The following is a 23,017-nucleotide window of genomic DNA, read 5'->3' as shown; positions in this document are numbered from 1 at the left end:
TGGACCCTACCTCATCCCACTGAAGGGTGGATGATGATGATGATGATGATGATTTTAATAATAATAATAATAATGACGACGACAATGACGATGATGATGATGATGATGATGATGATGAAGGGTTCTTCATTCCTTTCACAATTCACCTGTGCATGTCATCTTGAAAATGGATCAATTGAAAACAGAAAAAAAATGACTTTCAGAATTACACTTTCACCATCGAATGTAAACAGAAACTACCTCTATGGGGTAAAAACTTTCAAGAAATCAGTGAACATCAGTGTGGAGGCATCACCAGGAATGTCTTAAAAGAAAACTAACCGAATAATGATGTGCCGTGCAGTGGTACGGAGATGTGTGGTAGGCAGGGCTGCGATCTTCACCAAAGGGCATAGAACAGGTCGCAGGAGGGAGGTGAGAGCTGGGTTAGGGGGTGGGATCTCTACAAAGACCCTGTACATTCGGGTCAAACTGGCAGTAACACTGGTACCCTGACACACACTGCAGATAAGGGATGAATGATTAATGATACCCAAGAGCTGTAGCAATAATCATCAGTTTTATAAACATTTACAATAACTACTGATCAAGTACTGCATAGCAGTTATGCATAATTTTTTTCAAGCAGTCAGATCGAAAGAATGACTGAGGAAAGCAATCCTAATCAGTTACAGAAAGCATGGGATGATATATGAAAATAATACTACTCTGTAAATTATATCACTCTGCTGTGAAGAGTTATGTGCAAAGAACACTGCTGCTGACTTAACATACTTCACACTATCTGGCAGTGTAGTTTGGATAAGTATGTGCAGGAGTGGCCCAATGATGTGAGTGGCAGTCAACTGTTGTGAGCGGGTGGCCAGCTGAGTCACTGTCAAAACCATGACACGTATTGCATCCCCTCTGAGACTGTCCCCTTGCAGCAACTCACAGACCTGTAAATAAACACATGCTTCTTGTTGCACATACACTGTTCAGTATTCAGGTCCAGTGGCTGCTGTTCGAAATGATGCAAGTTTTATTCCAGGCTGGAGCAGGGAACAGTTTAATTATTTTTATTTTGCTAAAGCTAAACTTCCTAATCTTCTATGAGAACCATTAACATGTCATAATGCATCCAAGCTAATACTGTATCATTACATCAGTCCTGAATGATATGGCCAATGCATATTTTCAGCATGAATGGTGGATATGTACACCAAAGGAGTGAAATGCGAAGGTGTGTGGCATGTAGGCCTCCTGGGCCTCAAGAATACTCTGTCAAGTCTAAGCCTGGAGATGGACACATAAAAAAGGTATTTAAACACAATCTATCTATCTACAGTATCTATCTGTTGCCAGACGTCTCAATCCCATTCGGGGTGGCCACAAACAAATTGCCTCCACGTCGCTCTGTCCCCTGCCATGTCACTGCCCCGCTCCCAACTCACACCCTCCTCTCTCATATACCTCTCCACCCCATCCCTCCATCTCATCCTCGGCCTCCCCCTCCCTCTTCCCCCCCCCACCTCGCTCACATACAATCTCTTCGTCAGTCTTTCACCCTCCATCCTCTCCACATGGAAAAACCACCTCAGTGTATTCCTCCTAACGCTTCCTATCACATCCACATCCACACCACAACGCTCTTTTATATCCTCATTTGTCAGCCTGTCTCTCCATGTGACTCCACAAGCTCCACTTAAATAACTCATTTCCACTGCTCTCACTCGACTTGTGTCCTTCCAGCAACGTCCAAGCTTCACTACCATACGTTAAAGTTGGTATCACAATACTGTCATGCAGCAACTTTTTCACTTCCATGCTCACTTCCCTGCTTCTTATCACTGCTTTCAAGGAACACAATCTAACTTACTAAATAGCTAACTTAATTAAAATACACATAGACAAGCAATTCTACATGTCAAATCTACTTCCACTATTCACTCCTGTAGCTACAAAGTAGCTCATTATGCAAAACTATATATAAAATTTGCATACTATACGGTATTATACATAAAAATATGGAATTATGTACATGTATAATTGGCTCCATTCCAGATGCCCACCTAGCACTGCCAATCCTATCTTTTATTACACTTTCACTCACACTTACATATATTCACACACTCATTAACTAACTCCACTCACTCCTTGTCATATTCATGCTCATTTTTCCTCACACTTTTTCACTCGTATACTTTCACTCACTCTCACTCATCCTTACTGCCACAGTTTTTCACTCTCTCTCTCTCTCTCTCTCTCTCTCTCTCTCTCTCTCTCTCACTTACTATCACATTCTTTCAATCATAGGTTCATTTACTCAGGGTTTCACACTCTCACTTCCTCATTCTATTACTTACTCTCTCAGACTCACTTATTCCACCTTCTAAATCATTCACCCATTTTTATTCACATTCCTACCAATCTTTACACTTTCTCAACCCAGGCATTCACTCACAGCCACATTTAATCTCATACTCACGCTCCAACACTTTTATCTTACTCTCATTCACTTACTCTCTTTCACCCTCACTCATATTTGCATCCACATTTCCTTGCTATTTCATACTCCCACTTTCTCACTTCTGTTCATACTTCAATTGCATACTCTCACACTCTTTTATACATTACGCAATTCTTCACATCCAGTCAATCTGCAGTGCCAGTAAGTTAGGTTAAGATGTAATACAATGTGTAACTTAGATGTAAGATAGTAATTAAGAACAATTTATTATAAGTGTGAAGGATTATATTCAGTATAAGTTTATTATAAGTATAAAATAAAAATGATTTTTGTATTGTACAGATAATTTAGAAGCAAACATCTATGTACTATGTAGTTCGCATTATCACATCAGCCGACCACACTCCCTCCTCCCCTCCATACACTTCCCTCCTCCCCTCCATAAAACACACAGGTAGCAGAGTTGACAAACATTTAAATTGGTTTAATCTTCATAACCTCTTACTCGACTAAATTCAAAGATAACTTTCGGTCTCACTTCATTTTAGTGTTAGAAACGCTAATTGAGAAAGAGCCAGAAGGGGAGAAACAGTCCATAATATTCTATATGTTTAGTCACCTCGAAATATCGATCATTGTGCGTTCCCACATTTGGTTAACATCATTACAAAGGCTTAATATTAAGTGATGTGATCATTCTCGATACTACTCAAATTTTCTCCATCGTCGTGTAATCTTGATGAGATACGATAAGCTCTAAAGAAGTCAATTCCCAAATGAGTGTTGTGAGACATACTTGTTGGCGTGAAAGCTGTAACCGGAAGTTAACATCCTCGAATGCAATCAGACTGAGGTATCCAAGATTATATAAGGCGTGGGCGAGCATATGAATACGTGACTCATTCCACCGCCTTCGTTTGATTCGCAGGTCAGTGTTTAAGCCTCATAATCTCCCCCCCCCCTTCTGTTGTTTTCACATTGAGAGTTATAGAGAATAGAGTGATTAATAGTGTGTTCAATAGCAAAGTTCTTGAGTGACTCATTCCACCGCCTTCGTTTGATTCGTAGATTTTAACATCAAGTCGTAATCTGCCAAAAGCGTCACCACACTTACATACTATACACTTCCCCCCCTCCATTAACTGTGTTAGGCAAAGATCAATCATTGTACCTTAATCTAAGTCAGGGAGTTTTCTGTATTATAAGTCACAAGGGAAATAATGTAATCAAAGTGTATTTCATTAGTCTAAAATGATAATCTCATTCTTGGAAGTTGTATAAGTATTAAGTTAGGTCATATTTGGTCTTACCATTAATTGTACAGAGTGTTATAGTTAAATCTCACAATTGAAGGGAGAGTGTTATTGCTGGAGAGGGGTGCAGGATGTATTATTGAGTAAGTGGTCTTTATATCATTTTAGTATTGTCCCTCCTTGAGTCCTTCAGTGACCAAGGAGAACGGCATCCACTCATAACTCATATGGTCTTTCTGTTGCAAGCGTATCAGAACACTGTTAACTAGGGAAGTGAGTCTATGGATTTAAGCATTTATCTAATTTTGGGTATGATTAAAACCAATGTTATACTCTTTAAATTTGGATTTCCAACTACCCTTCTTTGATGGCTATGTATGGGGCAGCCCACAAGGTGCACTTGCGAGAATAACAACTCGAGATCCTAAGCCTACCTAAATTCATGCCGACCTATTCAGTATGAAATCTGATCCTACAGTTTGGACATAAGTCAGATAAGTCATTTGTATCTATTTTGGAATAAAGGGGGACATAAAATACCCCAATTGCTTTGGGTTACTCTAAAACGGGCTCGGTAATTTAATGGCAGCCACGTTGGCAAGTCAAAAGTGTTATGCTCACGGTCAGTACAGTGATGGAGAGCCATAAAGAATATCACGTTACCACACCTACCATCCTCCATAAATTCTAATACAACCTTGAATTAAATAAGGAAACTAGAACCAGCATAGAAATTTCACCTACTGTATTACTAAATACCCATTACCAACTGACACCACTGTAATCTTAACTTTAAATTCAGTGCGCATCCTGGTGATTTACACTCCAATGCTAAGCGGTGATAAAAGAAATTGTTGTAAGAGGAGAGATTGTAGTGACATCAAAGTTTTTGTAGGATCACAATCATCGTAACATTACTCTGGCGTCATAACAGTGAGATACAATTCAAATTCTATGGCAGTACACTGGGGTTAGCAGTGAGATATTTACTAAAAAGACTAGGACAATACACAGGTGGCATACATAGAAATTTCGGCCAATACACTGGTGGCAGCGGTGGGATTCAGTAAAATTCCTGGCAATACAAATCACCCGTTCACTCTCACAACGTGGTTTACTCTCGTGTTCTTTCTCTAATGTGTCTTGTTGTAGCCCCTAGGGCATCCGGAGATGAACCCTGTGGATTGCAGGAAACTGGCCACTTTAGCATTGGGTTCCCAGAGATCTTTGGTTAAGGTTATGTTGAAGGATTGTCAGTGTTGTGGAAATGAGGTACGTGAGTCAAGTGTGTTGTGATGTTGGGGGCTGCATTACAGTACTGACATGGACGATTATCTGTGGGCTGTATTTTGTATTGGTGTTGTAGGGAAGGGTGATGGCCAAATCACAGTCTGGCTAGGTGCACTCATGTCTTTCTGGGATGGACAGTTTCTGAGAGATGAATGTCTGGTAGGGCTTCACGAGGGATGCAGTATGGCTGGAGGATCTGGATGGCTGTGGTGGCTGTATGTTTGTTTATACATTTGTAAAGTGTATCATTCTGTGAAAGAGGAAAGAAGCTGTTGAGACATTCTGTGTTGCTTATTTACTGTTTCACAGTGGTGGAGGTGGTGCAACATAATTATGTGGTTGGGATGGATCCTGTGCCAAAACAATGAACTTCATACCTCCCATGTTCATGTGGTCCTTGATTTGCAATGCTGTTCTTTGAAAATCAATAGGTTTGGCCTACTGCATGTGTACTGTATGAAGCTCCACAACTAATTGTCACCCATTTATTGAGGTATTGTGTCCACATGTTATGATCGTTTGATTTCATTTCATTTATGAAGGTTCCAACATGCTTGCATGCATCAGTCTTGGTCGCCATATGGTGGCTCTCCATGCTGCTCAATCTCTGACAGCCTCCCTGCTCAGTCCCATTTCCCCGAGGTCACTCTCTATGACCTCGTCCCAGACCTTTTTCAGTCTGCCTCTTGCAACCCTCCCTCCAATGTTCACACTTCTCATTTTCTGCACCCAATTGTCATCCCCCATCCTCTCCAAATGCCCAAAACACCTCAATCTACCTGTCCTCATCACAACACCTATACATTCCAGTCCCATCCTACCCTTTAACTCTTCCACTGAACACCTAGCCCCCCAGGCCTTGCATTAAAGGACGCACTTCAAATCCACCTAATCACTGTCATTTCTGAACGTCTGAGCCTGTGAATATCCTTTTCCTTTATTGCCCGTGTCTCACTACCATACAGCGTTACACTCGTAACACATGCTGCATACAAAGATCCCTTAGCACAGAGGGAGAGCCCTCAATGTCAGGAGAGGCAACAGTTCTCTGAACTTCTTCCAACCACAACACACTCTAGCCACAGACCTAGCTCCGTTCCCACCTCCAGCATTTAACATCCCAAGTAACAAAACTCTTCCACACACTCAAGAGACTCACCAGCAAGATCAATCCTATCATGCCTGACAATCTCCACAAGCTCTCCATGACACATCAAACACATGAAATCAGCATTATCTCGCAGTCTGCCTCTAATACCACAACATCTCTTATGCACCCACTTATCACAAACACTGCACTAGATGGAATTACTTCCCATGCCCTTGTTGCAAACCACACATGGCCACTTTCCCTCTTCTTTGACAGTACTGCTACCAACCCTAGATACCATCACTTTTTTTAAATTTGCCTTTACCCTCAAGCCCTTGTGCCCCATACCATCTCTCCACTTGCTAAATCTCTCCTCCGCCTCCCTTTCATTCCCTGCAATGAACACCAAATCATTGGAATACATCTACTGCAGGTGTCCATTTCTGAAATCATGAGAGAAGGCTTCAAGCACCACAACTGACCCTGATGCACACCAATATACCCAGAAAACTCATCACTCAAAGCTCCATTTACTCTTATTCGGGTGTGAGCACTGACACACACAGCCATAACCACTCCAACTAGCCACTCACTAATACCAAGCTTTCTCACTGTCCACTTCTCCATCTCCGTAGTGAATCTGTCAAAAGCCTACTCCAAATCAACAAAAACAAAGTACAGATCCATTTTCTTTCCAATATATTTTTCCTGAAACTATCGAACAATGAATATGGCATCAGTGGTCCCTTTGCCTAGCATAAACCCAGACTGCATCTCATCAATATTCACTCTTTCTCTAGTCATATTTTCTCGAACTCTCTCCATTACCTTCATTATCTGGTCCAAAAGCTTTATGCCTCTATAATTTCCTCTTTCCAGGGCATCACCCTTTCCCCTTGAACACATTTACAATCACATTCTTTTGCCAATCATCTGGAACACACTCATATATAACTGTATTTATCAAATCAGTAACTAACACCACTCCTATATCTCCTGAGGCCTTCAACATCTCAGCAGCTAACCCAGGCACACCTGCTGCCTTCCCACCCTGCATTCTGCCTATTGCCCTGCTCAAAGCAGCAGCATCAATCAAAGGCCAAGGGCCAAACACTGGGTCTACTGACTCCAAATCATCCCTGTTCCAGTCAAACTCCTCATTCAGCAACCTGTTAAAATGCAATCTCCAGGCATCTTTAACCCCAGCTGCACTCATCGTCTCATATGAGGCGATATGCAGATCACCCCTGGCTGAGCTGATCGCGATGGGTCTCCGTGCCATAATTTCAAGCACGAGGAAGTGTCAGTGGTTTCCACGGGAATGTTGACTCTCCCTCTATGCCATCAGAGCAGTTGCCAAGTCCTGCCACACAGCAGATACCAAATACCACATAGTTAGTAATTCAGATATGCTGGCCACCCTTGGCCGTGCTGATCGCTTCATATGAGGCAATGGGTCTTCGCACCATAATATCAAGCACGAGAAAGCATCAGTGGTTTCCATGGGAATGTTGAGTCTCCCTCTAAGCCATCAGAACTGTTGCCAAGCCCTGCCACACTGCAGTTGCCAAATACCGCTATTTGGTAATTCAGTTCTCGTTTGTAGCCAAGCAATAGCGGATTCATGCCCATTTACCTCCAACGACGCTGGCAGCTTTTCGCCGCCCTCACACCCACCCAAGAGGTGTAAACCCCCCCTGGGGGTAGGGGGTTTTTTCAAGAATACTCCCCCAGTATCCCTGCTTGTCGTAAAAGGCGACTAAAAGGGTTGGCGGAGGGTTAGTGCCCCTCCCCGGAAAACAACTAACTAAAAAAACAAACAATAAGCCTCGGACAAGGACTGACCAAACGTTGACGACCAAGGACCGGACAAAGGACATTGCAATTGGAACGTGGAATGTAAGGGGAGCGAATGATGAGGTGAAAGAGAGAGAGATTGTCCAGGTGCTTGAGGATGCGAAAGTGGATGTATGTGGAATAACTGAAACAAAATGGAGAGGAGAAAGTGTGAGAGAATGGGAGTATGGATGGGGTATATGTGCAGGAGTAGGTGAGAATGAGAGGGCAAAGGAAGGAGTTTGTATAGTTGTGAGTAAAAGATGGAAGAGGAGCATAAGACAGTATGGATCAGTTGGATCAAGGATTGTCTGGGTAAAGTTGAAAGTTGGAATACAAATGTGGGCGATTGTGTGTCTGTATGCACCAACGCAAGATCGTGCTAGAAGAGTGAGAGAAGAGTTCTGGACAAATGTAGAAGTGTGCATGGAAAAGTTTGGAAGGAACGAGAGAGTGTTTTTGATTGGTGATATGAATGGTAAAGTTGGGAATGTGAAGGTGGATGGAATAGTTGGTGAGTGGGGTGTGCCTGCTGAGATAGATGAGAATGGGAGTGCGTTAGTGGACATTTGTGCTGGGAGGGGGTTGGTGATAGCCAATACCCTCTTCAGGCATAAAATGATCCACAGGTATACATGGCGAGTGATGAGAAGGGTGGGTGGTGAACTGAATGAAAGGAAGGCAATGATTGATTATGTGTGTGTGGATGAAAGGATGCGAAGATGAATATTGGATGCAAGAGTTTATAGAGGTTGGGGGAGTGGACTTTCTGACCACTACTTGGTGGTGGCCAGAATTAAAGTACAAGTAAGATGGAGGAACAGAAGAAGGGAAAGACGAGAGGAAGGAGTAGTTGCAAGGAGAGTGGAAAGGTTACAAGAGGATGAGAAAAAGGCAGAGTATAAGAGAGAAGTGGAGGAACGATTGGGCAAATATGAATTGGAGCAGATGGGGGACATGGAAGGTGTGTGTAGAATATTTACAGAAGAAATATGTGCAGCATGTGATGTGGTGTGTGGAAGGAAGAGAAGACGGAGGGGGGTGCAAGGAACAGCGTCGTGGACTGAAGAGGTGAAACAGGCTGTGGCACAAAAGAAGAAAGCATACAATGAATGGATGAGGAATAGGGGCGTGGAAGAGGTTGAGAGGCGGAAGAGAGAGTTATATGTAGAAAGAAAGAGAGAGGTGAAAAGATTAGTAAGAGAGAGTAAGAAGAGAGTGGATGAGGAATTTGGAAGGAATTTGAGTGTAAAGTGGAGGGACTGTAAGAAAATGTTCTGGAGAGAGGTGAAAAGAGTAAGACAGGGTGGAAGTGAAGTTAGCAGGGGAGTGAAAGATAAAAATGGTAGATTACTAGTGGAGAAGGGAGAAAAAGTGAGCAGATGGAGAGAACACTTTAAGGAATTGTTGAACGTGGAGGATGGAAGTAATGCGAGTATAAGTGGCTGGGGAATGGCTGGGAGAAGGAGGGAGGTGAGAAGACAGGAAGAAATCAGTAGGATAGAAGTTGTGGAAGCAATGAAGAAAGTTAAATTAGGGAAAGCCCCAGGAATTGATGGAGTGTGTGGTGAAATGCTGAAGCATGGGGGAGAGATAGTAGTAGAATGGATGTGGAAGATGTGCAGATTGGCCTGGGAGGAAGGTAGAGTCCCGGAGGATTGGAAGTCAGGTATAATTATTCCCTTGTACAAAGGAAAAGGGGAAAAAGAAGTGTGTGGTAATCATAGGGGCATTTGTCTTCTTAGTATAATAGGAAAAGTGTATGGTAGGATACTTATTGACAGAGTTAGAGAAAGAACAGAGGAATTAATTGGAGAAGAACAGGGAGGCTTTAGGAAGGGAAAAGGTTGTGTAGATCAGATATTCATTCTCAGATCTTTAGTGGAAAAGTTTCTAGAGAAGGGAAAGAAGTTGTATGCGGCTTTCATGGATTTGGAGAAAGCATATGACAGGGTGGATAGACTAGGATTGTGGAAAGTGTTAAGAATATATGGAGTAGATGGGAAGTTGTTGAATGCTGTGAAGAGTATGTACGATGGTGCGAAGGCTGCAGTGCGTGTGGATGGTGAACTAAGTGAATTTTTCTCTTTGAAAGTTGGGTTGAAACAGGGATGTGTCATGTCTCCATGGTTGTTCAATCTGTACATGGATGGGGTAATAAAAGAGGTACAAGGTAGGGTAGTGGATGTTGGAGTGGCCCTGGTGAGAGAGGATAGTATTTGGAAACTCCCTGTGCTGTTGTTTGCAGATGATACTGTGTTGTTGAGTGAAGACGAAGGGGAGCTGCAAGGCTTGGTGGATGAGTTTGGGAGAGTGTGTAAGAAACGGAATCTAAAGGTGAATGTAGGGAAGAGTAAAGTGATGGTCTTTGAGAGAGGTGAAGTCAGTGAATGTACAGCGAGGTTGGATGGTGAGGAATTGGAAAATGTGAGTACGTTTAAGTACTTGGGTAGTGTGATGAGTAAGGATGGAGGTTTGGAGGGTGAAGTGCTTGAAAGGGTACAGCAGGGAAGAAAGGTTGCTGGTTCTTTGAAAGCAGTGATAAGAAACAGGGAAGTGAGCATGGAAGTGAAAAAGTTACTACATGACAGTATTGTGATACCAACTCTAACGTACGGAAGTGAAGCTTGGACGTTGTTGGAAGGACACAAGTCAAGAGTGAGAGCAGTGGAAATGAGTTATTTAAGAGGAGCCTGTGGAGTCACATGGAGAGACAGGCTGACGAATGAGGATATAAAGGAGCGTTGTGGTGTTGATGTGGATGTGATAGGAAGCGTTATGAGGAACATACTGAGGTGGTTTGGCCATGTGGAGAGGATGGAGGGTGAAAGACTGACGAAGAGAGTGTATGTGAGTGAGGTGGAGGGGGAAAGAGGGAGGGGGAGGCCGAGAATGAGATGAAGGGATGGGGTGGAGAGGTATATGAGAGAGGGGGGTGTGAGTTGGGAGCAGGGGAGTGAAATGGCGGGGGACAGGGCGACTTGGAGGCGATTTGTTTGTGGCCACCCCAAACGGGACTGAGGCGTCTGGCAATAGATAGATAGATAGATAGATGAGGGTGATGAAGAATTTGAGCTCAGAAACACTTTATTTGATGACAAAAAATCTATCTATTGGCAGACGCCTCAATCCTGTTCAGGGTGGCCACAAACAAATCGCCTTCACGTCGCCCTGTCCCCCGCCATTTCACTGCCCCACTCCCAACTCACACCCCCCTCTCTCCTATACCTCTCCACCCCATCCTCAGCCTCCCCCTCCCTTTTCCCCCCTCCACCTCACTCACATACACTCTCTTCGTCAGTCTTTCACCCTCCATCCTCTCCACATGGCCAAACCACCTCAGTGTATTCCTCCTAACGCTTCCTATCACATCCACATCCACACCAACATAAAAAAAAAAAAGAAAAAAAAAAAAGTCCAAAAACAATGACTCGGGGAATGAAATCAGGTTGATAAGAAGTAGCACGGATGGAGTTAATATCCTCACTGTTCACCACTACCTTTCCTTCATCATTCTTTATACACTGCTCATCTATGATATCCCTGTTCTTCCTCTTCATCTGATTTGCCACCTTAAATATCATATTCTTCCATTTCACACTATTAAGGTTATCCAGTGAATGTCCCTGGGACTCAGCTTTTATCCTATATAACTCTTTTCTAGCCCTACACTTGGCAGCCAAGTATGCATCTTTGTTACCACCCCTTTTAAATTTTCAGAAAAGCCTGCTTTTCTCCTGAACTGCAACTTCAACACCCTCATCCCACTACCAATTTTCTTCATGTCTTGGGGAGACCCTTGTTCATCCACACACTGAATCATTACCTCTCAGGAGACTGTTCTTGAAAGCTCTGTACTGCTCATTAGCACTTGTGTTACCAGCTCCCTGTTCAGCCATTACTCTACTCATCTCATTACAGAAGGCATCCCTTGCTGCTTAATTTTTCAACATCCATATTTTTCTCCTAGGTGCATGGGTCCTCTTCTTCACCACCCACTCCTTAAGCACTATGTCACGTATCAGTAATCTGTGCTACTGCACACACTCTTCGCTCCCTATAACTTTAACATACCTCACCAACCTCTTATCAGCCCTACTGACCAGGAAATTGTCTATCTGACTGCTATTTCCCCCAGAGTCATATGTAGTCAATTTACTCTCACTTTTCCAAAAATGTGTGTTGCACACAATCATGTTGATTTCCTCCCGAAACTTGAGTATCCTTTCCTCTTCCACATTCCTTGTGCCATATGCACAACCCCAATGTACCCCTTCATATCCTTGCGCAGCTTCACCCACATGACCATTTAAGTCCCCTCCCAAAACTATGATCTCATCATATCCCATACCACATACCACATGTATTTAGTCATCCCAGGATCTATCTTTCTCTAAATCATCTAAGCCAGCTTGAGGAGCATACGACAATATAAATGAAACTGTTACCCTACCAAACAAAATTTTCTCTACTACAAACCTATCATTCACTCTCATTATATTCATGACATATTCCATGGTAAAGTGCAAACAAGAGGGTACAACCCAGAACCTTAAAAATCAATAGGCTTGTCCTTTACCAGGGGTTTGTTGTGCATGCAAAGGTGGCCCAGTTACTGGAACAGAGCACCCAACTTCACGGTACGTCATGATGCAAAATGAGATGCTAGACATGGGTGGTTGGTCGGTGGGAGAAGAGATCTAGAAATATCGACAGGCATAGCCCTTTCCCAAAGATACAGTATAAGTCCTCTCATTTGGCACCTTCGGGACCAAGCAGGTGCCAAAAGAGCAGAAACTGCCAAATGATCAGGAAAACCTGCCAGAAAGTTTCTAGCAATCATGGTTGGTCACCCCAATGCAATCACAGTGTCTAGCAAGTATTATTGGTCAACCCTATGCGCTACATATTTAATAAGCAACTTACGTTTAATATATTTAATGATACAATACACATGAACTTACCTTAACCTAGGTGTATTTACATATGCACACCATAAAATAGCATGACAAATTTTCCAAACTTTAGAAAGGTCAAGAGTGACAGCAGTGGAAATGAGTTACTTGAAAGGAACATGTGGAGTGACATGGAGGGACAGGTTGACGAATGAAGAAGTGAAGGAACGTTGTGGGGTGGATTTGGATGTGGTTGAGAAGATTAGGAGAAATACACTGAGGTGGTTTGGACATGTGGAGAGAATGAAGAATAAAAGACTGACTAAGAGGGTGTATGTAGGTGAGGTGGAGGGAGGGAGAGGGAGGGGTAGACCGAGGATGAGGTGGAGGGATGGAGTTGTGAGGTATATGAGGGAGGGGGGGGGGTGAGTTGGGGGGAGGGTAGTCAAATGGTGGGTGACAGAGCGACTTGGAGGCATTTTGTCTGCGGCCACCCTTTGCGGGATTAGGCGTCGGCCTATAGATAGATAGATAGAAAGGTCCCACTCACAGAGCCAAACACTCACAAATCATGATGCCCGACTGCGCATGCAGTACTGGCAAGCAGAAATCTTCAAAAGCACTAAGCTCAACTTTAAAATGTGCTATGCAGGGTTCCCACTCTCTGGTCAGCAAAAGTTTCCCTGACTTTTCCAGGAATGTTGACAATATTCCAGGTATATTTTCATACTTTGCTAAATAAATTTTCAAGTGTAATTTTACACTTTTTCAAATGTGGCCTCCAATTACTTTTGAGTAAATTTTTACATATATAGTGGTTTACACATTAGTGTACTTTTTTAATTTCCCACATTACCCAAGAGTAAAACCTCCCCTTCCAGCCACACCAACAAGCCTTGTATCAGAGCCAAAACTGTAGAGATACTGATGAATAAAGATATCCTTTACAGCAAATAATACTTGATTGTTTCTAAAATGATACAAGGTTTCCACAATGATACAAGACTTTCTCCATTTTTTTTTTTTTTTTTTTTTTTTAAGGACTTCATAATATTTAAATCTTATAAAAAGCACACCTAAGTTATGACTCTGAGTATTAAAATCAAGATCTACAACATCTCTTGAAAACCATTATACTGATATAAACCCTGCCGATATTTGTAGGTGACAAAACTGACTGTATATGACCAGTAAGTAATACCTTCTTGCAACAAAACTGACTCTTTGAAGACATAACGTACAAAACTGACATTTTAAATAAGGAATACATCCAAGTAAATGATTTACTCATATGTCCCTGAAAGTAGAAAAAATAGTAATACCAAAGAAGTGCAGAGAAACTTGAAGAGAACCAAGCCAACCTACAATGAGATACTGGAAGGCATTTAGAATGGCTTCCATAATATCAAATTATACCAGCTCTGGAGGCAAGGGGTGCCAAACACTTTCAGCCTAACATCCTCTTTGTTCTGTCCTTTTTTAAATTTTTGATGGGTAACATGACTAAAAGATTCAAAACTGATTAGTAAAAATCACCCTGATTTGTTCATTACTGAGAAGTGAAGCTGCCACAGTCATTCAGTTTACAATTAATCTTAACTTGTACACATGGAACAAAATAATAAAAAATGCACCTTAGCATGAACCTCAATTTTCACCAAAAATTTCCCTGACTTTTTCATGATATTTTTAAAAATTACAGAATTCCCTGACTTTTCCCTGACTGGAATTTTTTTTTCAGTTTTCCAGGTTTTCCTGAGGCAGTGGGAACCCTGGCTATGCTATAGGTGAACTGTTCAAATTCTCGTACTAAATTGGACTTCAAAACGCGCTAGATACAGACGAAAATCTAATAATTATTGGCACTAAATTATTATGAAAAGTGCTATACCTTATGCCAACAGTGCCAAATTGGTGACTATGGGCGCATGGGTACCAGCGATGAGCTGGCGACCCCGTCATGGGTGCTGATCAACTCAGCACGTGCTGGAAGAGCAATGAACTTTCGTAATGGGACTATTTATAACCGCCGAAAGACCAGAAATACCACAAGACCAGATGCCGAATGAGTGGACTGTTACTATGTATGGCGAGTAAGGTACGTGATCCTTACCAAAGTAATATTAATGGTAAACACTGCTTTAGGGAAGAAGTGTTCTTAGGCATCTAAACAATGGTCTGGAAGAGGAACTGATCAACTGGGAAGTGAGGGCACTGAGGGATGCTGTTATTTTACACAGAGTTATTGTGGGAATAAAAACTGCATGAGCGAAGGAAAATGCCAAAGATTCAAACACTTGAGATAAATAATCTTCAGAGCAGCAAGTGGGTTAATATTTCTTAGAAGATAAACAACAATTTGACACATGAAACTTTTCGTAAGAGAAATGAGAAGAGTGTTTATGGCATGGAGTTATGGAATGGATATAGAGAACAACACTGCTGTGGCAATGACATGATGACAAAATACAGGAAGGCAGAGTTGCAAGGTTGGTGTCTGAATGTGAGATGCTGCAAAAGAAGAACCTCCAGCTACACAGGAGAAAATCACAACTGAAAATTTTGGACATAAGAGTGAGAGAATAACTTACAATATACAGGGTGTAACGCGACGTATGACAAAAACTTACACCAATGATCTATCATGTAATTTTGAGTATATTTTGTTCTATAAACATATGCTCTCTGCGACCCCAGTTCAGTGCCCAGCATTTGGCTGTTTTGTGTAAAAGCTTCGTCTCTTGCATGTGCCATTGGGTGAGAGCTTCGCAGGGCGACGGGAGACGAGTATTATTAACTTATACTGCACTATACATGAAAATCCCATATCCTATCAGTACACACAGGTTTTAAGAAGTAACTTTAGGTAGTCTATTGATTCTTTAACATCAAGTCATGCATTCATGTAATTCTTTTGCACAAATCGACTGTAATTAAGGACCAAATTCGAATTTTATGACTTGCAAGGGAGTAGGGAGGGAGGGAGGACAGGCTGATGTGACAGGCTGATGTGTTGTTGCCAGTTATGTAATGTTTGGTTTGTAGGATGTTGCTACCAGGCATTATCATAACACCCACAGCTCATTCAGTGAAAAAACGTTATTGTAAAGGGAGATTAGCCTCACTTTAAGTCAGGAAGAATATTATTTATCACAATTTTTCTGCTACAAGTAAACGTGGCGTCCTTGGGTATCTCCACCTGTGTTCGTCTCTGCAGACTGGCATTACCATCGCAGAATCCGTAAAACAAAATACACGATATCTGCATATTCTTCATTCCTGTACGTACGTAGCATGCTGTTTCATGAACATGTAAAGCTGAACCCGGTGAACAACAGAACGCAAAGAACAGTAATTGAAGTGTGTGCCTCCCCTGCAAATGTTCCCGTTCAAATGACAGTGGGCGCAGGGTTGCCAAGTCCTTATCAATCTTGCTAGTTTAGTCCTGAAAACTTGCTAGAATGTCGCTAGATAATAAACACTGCAAAACATCACGAGAAAATACGATAAAATCTTTAGAATATCACCTAAAAATGGCAAAAGTATACAGAATGTAGCTAGATATCATGTTGCCAGATGTTAGTGCTGCAAGTAGAAGAAAAAAAATTGGTCTAGCTGCATAGCGTTACATTGGCAATCCTGTATCACTGTTCTCACGTCAACATCATATGAAAATAATGGTGCCACGTTTACTTGCAGCAGAAAAATTGTAATAAATAATAATATTACTGATGATTTAAAGGCTTTAGGAAGGGAAGAGGTTGTGTAGATCAGATATTCATTCTTAGATCTTTAGTGGAAAAGTTTCTAGAGAAGGGAAAGAAGTTGTATGCGGCTTTCATGGATTTGGAGAAAGCATATGACAGGGTGGATAGACAAGGATTGTGGAAAGTGTTAAGAATATATGGAGTAGATGAGAAGTTGTTGAATGCTGTGAAGAGTATGTACGATGGTGCGAAGGCTGCAGTGCGTGTGGATGGTGAACTAAGTGAATTTTTCTCTTTGAAAGTTGGGTTGAAACAGGGATGTGTCATGTCTCCATGGTTGTTCAATCTGTACATGGATGGGGTAATAAAAGAGGTACAAGGTAGGGTAGTGGATGTTGGAGTGGCCCTGGTGAGAGAGGATAGTGTTTGGAAACTCCCTGTACTGTTGTTTGCAGATGATACTGTGTTGTTGAGTGAAGATGAAGGGGAGCTGCAAGGCTTGGTGGATGAGTTTGAGAGAGTGTGTAAGAAACGGAACCTAAAGGTGAATGTAGGGAAGAGTAAAGTGATGGTCTTTGAGAGAGGTGAAGTCAGTGAATGTATAGCGAGGTTGGATGGTGAGGAATTGGAAAATGTGAGTACGTTTAAGTATTTGGGTAGTGTGATGAGTAAGGATGGAGGTTTGAGGGTGAAGTGCTTGAAAGGGTACAGCAGGGAAGAAAGGTTGCTGGTTCCTTGAAAGCAGTGATAAGAAACAGGGAAGTGAGCATGGAAGTAAAAAAGTTACTACATGACAGTATTGTGATACCAACTCTAACGTACGGAAGTGAAGCTTGGACGTTGTTGGAAGGACACAAGTCAAGAGTGAGAGCAGTGGAAATGAGTTATTTAAGAGGAGCCTGTGGAGTCACGTGGAGAGACAGGCTGACAAATGAGGATATAAAGGAGCGTTGTGGTGTTGATGTGGATGTGATAGGAAGCGTTGTGAGGAACACACTGAGGTGGTTTGGCCATGTGGAGAGGATGGAGGGTGAAAGACTGACGAAGAGAGTGTATGTGAGTGAGGTGGAGGGTGGAAGAGGGAGGGGGAGACCGAGGATGAGATGGAGGGATGGGGTGGAGAGGTATATGAGAGAGGGGGGTGTGAGTTGGGAGCAGGGTAGTGAAATGGCGGGGGACAGGGCGACTTGGAGGCGATTTGTTTGTGGCCACCCCAAACGGGATTGAGGCGTCTGGCAATAGATAGATAGATAGATAGATTTAAAGTGATGCTAGTCACTCCGTAAAGTAATGTTCTTTCACTAAATGAGCTGTGGGTGTTATGATAATGCCTGGTAGCAACATCCTACAAAGCAAAGATTACAAAACTGGCAACAACACACCAGACTGTCCTCCCTCCCTCCCTGCTCCCTTGCAAGCCATCAAATTTGAATTTAATCCTTAATTACAGTCGATTTGTGCAAAAGAATTACATGAATGCATGACCTGATGTTAAAGAATCAATAGACTACGTAAAGTTACTTCTTAAAACCTGTGTGTACTGATAGGATATGGGATTTTCATGTATAGTGCAGTATAAGTTAATAATACTCGTCTCCCGTCGCCCTGCGAAGCTCTCACCCAATGGCACATGCAAGAGACGAAGCTTTTACACAAAACAGCCAAATGCTGGGCACTGAACTGGGGTCGCAGAGAGCATATGTTTATAGAACAAAATATACTCAAAATTACATGATAGATCATTAGTTTAAGTTTTTGTCATACGTCGCGTTACACCCTGTATACAGACAGAATAACTTAAAAATAAATGAGATAAATAAGGGCTGAGCAGTTTGGAGACTCATCTACCATGGCAATGGCTGAAAGGAACCAAGACATCAATGAGAAAGACAAGTACTGTAACTAAATAAAGTATCCATCAGCGTGTTCAATGAGTTCTGAAAACTGCATGTCTGCTCATGATACCCAAGGATATAAAAACTAGATCAGGATATCAGTGCTTTTACAAATATGTCATTAAAACCATAATTACTGTACAGCCAAGGCACAGCAAACCTGTCCTCGACAGTTATTATGGTGCTGATGTATAAACACAACAGGATATCTAGTCAGATGTCACATATCAAATTTGAAGTAAATTGAGTGAAAAATGACAATTTTATGCCCACTTGGAATTTTAGGCCCGACCCACCTGACACTGGCCCCTCTACCGTTAACCGGGGAGGTGACCCCCCTGATGTAATGAGGGTTATAGGAAGCAGATTTGAATGATGCACCTTTTGAGTTTGGTTTCATGCCAATGACAAATCTGAAAGGAGTTATGGAGAAAAAAAAAAAAAATACAGCCTAGGCCTTAGCCCAATTTGTCTCGAAACTTAACCAGGTGATCACATGATCATAACCCATCATCCCTGCAACTGTAGTCAAAATCACACCAGTAGTTTTCGCGTAACATTGTTAACAGAAAGACAGACAGACAGACAAACCGAGTGAAAACAATACCCGTCCCCGAGCCCCTTCGGGACGGGAACAGGTAATCAAGGTAACAAAACATCTACAAGCAGTGCAACACACTTCACAGTATGCGTCAGCCATGGTCTCACATTGTTTCATGGTATGTAGTTATTTATTTATTTATTTTATTTTTTCTAAGATACTGTTGTTCTTGCTGCTCAAACTCAGTCCATCAGACTGAGCAGATCCATCAACTATGGGTAGGCAACTGCCTCTATGTATTTGTTCTACATGATCCATACACCACAAATGAGTTGTCTGCATCTTAATGTAGCATGTGATGTGCAGAGCTCCATTATGTGTTATATTGTGAGGGCTCTCCCTCTGTGCTAAGGGATTTTTGTAAGCAGCATCTGTCAGGAATGTAATGCTGTATGGTTGTGAAACCTGGGCAGTAAAGGAAGAGGATATTTGTATGCTCAAACACACAGAAATGACAATGATTAGGTGGAAGTGCACTGTGTCCTTCAATGCGAGGCCTGGGGGGGAGCTAGGTTTATGATGGAGAGTTAACAGGAAGGATGGGAGTGGAGTGCATTGGTGCTGTGATGAAGAGAGGTAGACTGAGATGGTCTGGGCAAGTGGAGATGATGGGGGATGACAATTGGGTGCAGACAGTGTGAAGTGTGGAAGTTGCGGGCAAGGCTGTGAAAGGCAGACCGAAAAGGACCTTGGACAAGGTCATAGAGTGTGATCTCAGGGATAAAGGAGTGAGCAGGGAGGCTGCCAGAGATCAAGCTGCATGGATAGCCACCACTAGGTATTTAAGGCTGATGCATGCAAACATGTTGGAGTATTTGTAAATGAAACAAAACAAACAATCCTACTGTACAAGGAGGGTACCACCATCTGTGACTCCACCTAACCCAAATCTAAGCTGCTAGCTGAGGAGGGCAGGGTGGTGTCATCATCTCAGCCTAGGTACATGAACTCGACTATCGCCATTTGACACTTCTGACTGGTGAATATCAGGAGGAAGGGCTTGTAATATAGTGTTCTGATCGACATACTCTACTGCACTTTCAATGCATGAATAGCAGGAGGGAAGGCTTGTAATATAGTGTTCTGACTCAGCTACTGTATTAATCTGTAAGTGAAGTGAAAATATAATGTTTCTTCACTGCTACTGTTGGAATGTCTGGAGGTGGGATGTGGGATGTTGCTGCAAAGGGTTTGATTACGTTCATGTGGTGATTGTTTTAAGTGCCTAGGTGTGCTGTTTGTCTCCATCATGTAATGACTGGAGTGTTTTGTATTAGGACAGGTTGCTGCACAGAACTGTGTGCCTCTCATACAGGGCACTGTTTCCTTTTGATTTCCAAGGTGTTGTTGTGATTATTAAATAGGATGGGAGCCCACACTGCGAAGACAAAAAGTATCATTTATCTAATGTATTGTTTGGAAAGTAAGCAGTGCACTTCCTTTTGCTGTCCAAAGTCTGCTCCTGCAGTTGCTTAGAATGCACTGAACCTGGGGGTACACCACCTCTTGATGTCTTGTATGTGATCCTTGAAGGTAGGTCCAGTATAACATATCTTGGTGGAGGATGTCTGTGGCACATGTACACCGTGTGGGGTGCACCTGTGTTCATTTTGCTGCTAGGGATGAGCATTGTGGTGGATCTGGCTGAAGCGATCATCAGCCTATTGTCTTTGATCCAAGTCTGCAGTATGTTGAGGTAATCCTGCAGCAGTGTGCAGGTTGTGTTTGCAATGTGACATGTAGTTATGATGTCATCTGCACATAAGGCAAAGTTTGTGGGTTGCTGCAGTGTGGGAATATCATTCATGAAAGGATTGACGAGTGTGGGTGGGTGAGAGAATGGAGCCTTGTGGAACTATGTTGGGGAAATTTTGTTTTTGTGATGGCTTGAAATGTACCACGTGCTTATCTACCAAATAAATCATCAGCAAGCCATCATTTGGTGCTGGTCTCCACTTTTGTGTTGAAGATCTCGGTGATTAGTTTCCTTCGAGGGATGGCACCAAATGTTTTACTGATATCTATTGTTCTGAGAAGCATGTGTAGTGTGCAAGTCACAGAGCTGATGCCATCAGATGCTTGTTGTCTGACTTATTCAAAAAGGTATTTGCAGAATCCAGTGCTTTAAATTCGTGTTGTGAAGGAGCAATGGAGCCATGAAGGGTGGCTGTTGAAAATGAGGTGTTCAGTTATCTTGGATGGCGTATTAAGTAATGTTATGGGTCTGTACCAAGAATAGTGTGCTGGGTCCTTGTTAGGCTTGCTTGATTTAAGAATAGTGATAACTGTTCTTGTACACAGACATACCTGAGGTCCAATAGCTGCATAGTACTGCTGGAGGTCCCTGGTCCTAGCATATGCAATAATAGATGCAACAGCTTCACAACGACGCCAGTCTTGGCCATCACACACAGCAAGGCCTGCCCCAACCACTGCTGCAACCCCCCCATGCTGAGTCAGGAACCTCCGCACTACCAATGCCCCACAGGCACGGCCCAACCAGGAACCAGCCTGCAAAATAACAAAAGACATAAAAAAACTAATCCTAAGCATCATCAATTAAAATACTGAGGAAGAGTACATGACTTCACATATTCAGTCAAAGTACGCTATTTTTATGTAAATCTAGCTGTTCCCTGACACACACACACACAAACACACACACACATAAATGACATAAGAAACAGATAAGATATTGGTACAGTGATAGCCCAATCATCCAGGCTACATGGTATGAAGGGGTGCCTGAACAGCCCAAAATCACAATCAAGCCAGCAGAAAGAAAACATAAGTACTGTACTAGTAGACTGATGGTAATTATTTACCAAACAGGTACGACGATTTCACCTACATTATAACAAATTCACGATCTCAAGGTATAGAATTTTGACAGATATGCAACACAGACAGTTAACCGTTGAACTGTGACAGAACGAAGTGACTAGAGAATGACAAAATATATATACAGTACTTATTTTTGGGTGGTTAAAGAAGCGGTCACGTCATCTGCAGAAGAGTTTACCAACAACCTCTCCAGCTGGCCGCATTGCTTATCAACCACTGCTCCGACTGGAAGCATCAGTGTACCTCAAGTCAAAGCTATAGGAAACTTAATGATTTAACCAAACCTAACCTAACCAAACCAAACCTAATTCAACCTAACCTCACTTGCATTTGACATCCAGCATTCAAAATAAAAAAATGTGCATTAAGAACGTTAAATATGGCCAGCTACTAGTAGACATCAGAGGAATATTTACGCACTCTAAATCCTCATTTTTAGGTTTCAGGGGTAAGTTTATAAAAATGCCCAGTGGCTGTGGTAATCCAGAAACAATAACAAGTAACCTGCGAATGACTCATTGCAACAGAAAATATGGAAAGGCCGTGCCTATTTGGTAAGGAATTAATAGACTGAATTATTAATGGAATACATTATTATATGCATAGATACTCTCTCCTTCACACATTAACACAAGAACAAACAAAACAATGAGCAAGCAAGAGCATCTCTCCGGTAAAGGTTTCCCTTCCTTATCAACTGCCTTGCCAAATTCCACCCAACCACCCTCAGTGGGAGGCATGGGTGAGGGATCAACTCACTCCCATTTACCTGTGGCTCGCTTGATAGCAATCGGATGCTCACTGTTTAAACAAGGGCTATTGTATGGATAATTTTATGTATTACCTTACCACTGTATCATTTGGCAATGGCCCAGATATGCCTAAAATCGTATGTTCCGAACAAAGATAATTGAGCTTTCACTGTATTAAAAAATGACATCATCACTACTTACCGACACAAACCCTAAGAGAAAAAGAAAATGCCTAAGGATGGTGGCAGAGTCCATGGTTCTCATGATCACCTCCAGCTGCTCCCTGAAGAAGGCTGTGTTCTCTGGTTGACTTTTCACTGCTTCTGGAGAAAAACACAGCTCCAGCAAAACCGTTAGCAACTCGGGGAAGAGGCTGCTGCGTACTCCTGCACCAAGGTTTTCATG

The 23,017-nt window shown here is 42.3% G+C and overlaps 1 protein-coding gene across 1 annotated transcript in view; it reads right to left on the bottom strand.

Annotated features, from left to right (window-relative positions):
- Nucleotides 1-23,017, bottom strand: part of Tango6 (transport and golgi organization 6) — a 140,987-nt gene that overhangs the window by 70,295 nt on the left and 47,675 nt on the right. Inside the window, exons 5-8 of the mRNA XM_080276606.1 lie at nucleotides 22,814-23,017; nucleotides 21,324-21,527; nucleotides 775-938; nucleotides 322-501 (exon numbers count right to left, since the gene is read on the bottom strand). Coding sequence (XP_080132732.1) covers nucleotides 322-501; nucleotides 775-938; nucleotides 21,324-21,527; nucleotides 22,814-23,017 — 752 coding nt within the window. The remainder of the gene's footprint in view (nucleotides 1-321; nucleotides 502-774; nucleotides 939-21,323; nucleotides 21,528-22,813) is intronic.

Source organism: Coenobita brevimanus, chromosome 65, assembly GCF_032717465.1.
Source record: "Coenobita brevimanus isolate Jiangsu-jjx chromosome 65, ASM3271746v2, whole genome shotgun sequence".
NCBI lineage: Eukaryota > Metazoa > Arthropoda > Malacostraca > Decapoda > Coenobitidae > Coenobita > Coenobita brevimanus.
The sequence above is the reverse complement of the archived record's forward strand: the minus strand, read 5'-3'. Positions and strand labels throughout refer to the sequence as shown.